Source organism: Acanthisitta chloris, unplaced genomic scaffold (genome assembly GCF_000695815.1).
Source record: "Acanthisitta chloris isolate BGI_N310 unplaced genomic scaffold, ASM69581v1 scaffold15851, whole genome shotgun sequence".
Lineage (NCBI taxonomy): Eukaryota > Metazoa > Chordata > Aves > Passeriformes > Acanthisittidae > Acanthisitta > Acanthisitta chloris.
The window spans coordinates 4,255-7,214 of NW_008657772.1; the positions used below are offsets into that span (position 1 = coordinate 4,255).

General features: G+C 40.3%; 1 protein-coding gene across 1 annotated transcript; it reads left to right on the forward strand.

Annotated features, from left to right (window-relative positions):
* Nucleotides 1–1,682: 1,682 nt before the first annotated feature.
* LOC103811860 (toll-like receptor 2 type-2) lies at nt 1,683–2,957 on the forward strand (the record flags this gene model as incomplete). Its single annotated transcript, XM_009084857.1, has 1 exon — nt 1,683–2,957. A coding segment is annotated over exon 1 (1,275 nt), but the record flags the coding sequence as incomplete, so codon positions are not given.
* Nucleotides 2,958–2,960: the final 3 nt, after the last annotated feature.

Below are 2,960 nucleotides of genomic sequence, written 5' to 3' on the forward strand. Positions count from 1 at the left end.
TTCCTCCCTCCCCATATGCCCAAACCATCTCAGTCAATTCTGTCCCTTCTGAATAATCTTAAGCAGCTATGGCTAAAAATATTGTAACTGAAAGGGCAGGACTTATCTGTATAACTCATATACATGGGCCATCTATTGTAAAACAAATCAGAATATGAATTCAAAGTACAGTAGATCTTCTGCACAGTGTCTCAGTGGGATGACTGAGAGAGAAAGTAGTTCTCAATGAGCTAATCTAACCTGATTAAACTGATACAGAGCCCACAATTATTTTGAGAACCCCTTCATAGGTCCCGTTGAGGTTGCTTCACTCTTTTCACCCTCAGTAAGATACCTACTGAGTAGGGGAGTTAGTGACACACTGAGGAAAGTTGTACTTTAAAAATTCTCCTTGATCCTTGTCAAGAAAGGATAAACAAGCAAACAAAAAAAGGTTGTAATTCAATATGTAATAAGGGTTTAAAAGGGAAAAGAGCTCTCTTGGGTTTCAAAAGTTGTTTTTCCAACTCCTCAGAGGGATAGAAGCACTAAAATCATATTGTTGGTAGTAAGGATGGGCTGGATATTGCAGCAAGCTCTGTAACAAAAAACGAAACAAAACAAAACAAAATCAAAAGTTCAAACAAGAAAGCCACACCAAATCAGTATTACAAAAGGCACAACTGTGAGGGGAAAGAGAAGGGACATGAGATCCACATCTGTGTGGTTTATCTTGAATAATTTCTGTCCAGAAGACCAGGAACTGACTGTGAGACTGGGGAAAGCTAAGTAGTCCAGACAGCCAATCTGATCTGCAGGAGGCTCCAAAAGCCCCTTGTGGCTTGGCCTGATCTCTCTGACACAGATACCAAAAGCAGAAAAGGGCACTGGCACAGGAGAAGGATGTGGCAGTAAGAGTGAAGAGCTAAGAGTGAGTAGGCAACAATAGTCAGTTATACCAGCTTAAGTTTCATTAGCAAGTATTGGGCTGATGGCAACATGATAAAGATGACCCACACAGTCATCCAGGCAAATATTTGTTTCCCTGCTCCTAGTATATTCATAGAGCATCCAAAGGCAGCTAAAATGGGGAATGGACTGAAACATGCATATTCCTCTTCTCCCCATGGTCAGAATTGAGATTATAGGCTTGAAATTAATATTAAATACGAATGTTAATATCTCCTGAAATATACTGACTCTTCTTGATGTAACTGCGATTTGAAACACACAGAGGAGACTCCGTGTAGTAAAAAATGAATACACAAAGTAATATTCACAGATTCAGAAGAAAAAGACCTGAGGTGGGATTGAGGAGGAATGTATGAGGACTATTTACTAAACAGAAGGATGATATGAGTAGTAATAATGTTATACTTATGCAGATGTTTAGCTGAATCTGCAGAAAAACTTGTGCAGGTGTTATTTGATTCAATAGTCTTCATTCCAAAATCAGAGGAAAAAAAGAGCAAATTCAATGTACATAGCATCTAACAACTGATTTTGGAATATGTGTGTACAGTATGCCTTTTTTTTACTAATCTGTTTCATCTCTGAACAGTGTTAAACCCAAATATATTTACAGTGCCTTCAACAGGACAGAAGAATAAAAGGTTATATTTTATACCCCAAATGTGCCTTCTTCAAAACTAAATATCCATCTAATATTTGCTCTGATTGTATTTCATACTTTAGGCAAAATAATGACTACACACACTTGGGGAGTGTGGGCCATCTACATGGTCTTAGCTGCAACCCTCTCTGAACAGCAAGAGTTGAAGCAGGTGTGTCCTTCATGTGATGCCACTCAGCTTTGCAACTGCTCTTCCAGGGGCTTGGACAACATTCCTCCAGGGCTCACAGCCAGAACCACTGTGTTAGACCTGGCCCACAACAGGATAAAGCACATCCAATCCCAGGACCTGCAGCAGGCTGTGAACTTGAGAATCCTGCAGCTGCAGTCCAATGAAATCAGCTCTATAGATGAGGACTCGTTTCAGTCCCTTGTGAAACTGGAGCTCTTGGACTTGTCAAATAACCACTTGGCTCACTTGTCCCCGGTGTGGTTTGTGCACCTTGTTTCTCTAGATCATCTCCATCTTCAAGGCAATTTTTACAGAGACCTGGGGGAAAGCTCTCCCTTTTCTAGCCTGAGGAACCTGAGCTCTCTCCACCTGGGCAACCCGCAGTTCTCTGTGATAAGGCAAGGGAACTTTGAGGGCATTGAGTTCCTCAACAAGCTGCGGATTGATGGTAGCAATCTCAGTCAGTATGAGCAGGGAAGTTTGAAGTCAGTTAAGAAGATAAATCACATGATCGTAAACATAAGAAGCATTAATATATTCTCAGCAATTGTTAGGGACCTTCTGCACGCTGTCACTTGGCTAGAAGTGAGAAGAATAGCATTCAGTATCTCTGCTGAAATGCAGCTATTGAGAATCATGTCTTCTTCATTTGCAAAGAAGATTTCTCTTAAACAGACCTTATTAACAGATGCTACTGTGCCTGAGATTGTCAACATTTTAGAAGACATGCCAAAATTAGTGGAGTTGGAGCTGATAGACTGTAGACTCTTGGGAACTGGACGATGGGAAATGCAAATTCAAGGAAACCAATCACAGACCTTTAGAATTCTGACAATAGAGAAGTTATCTATAGAGGAATTTTACTTATTCACCGATCTTAAGACTGTGGAAGGTTTACTATCTCTTCTTACCAGAGTCACAGTTCAAGACACCAAGGTCTTTCTGGTACCATGCAGAATTTCACAACATCTTGTGTCATTAGAGTACCTTGACCTTAGTGCAAATTTACTTGGAGACCAGAGTTTAGAGCATTCGGCCTGTCTGGGCGGTTGGCCATCACTGCAAACTCTAAATTTAAGTCAGAATTCACTTAGTGACTTAGAAATGACATGTAAAAGTTTGTCTCATCTAACAAAACTAATTGTTTTAGACATTAGCCAGAATAATTTTGGTGAG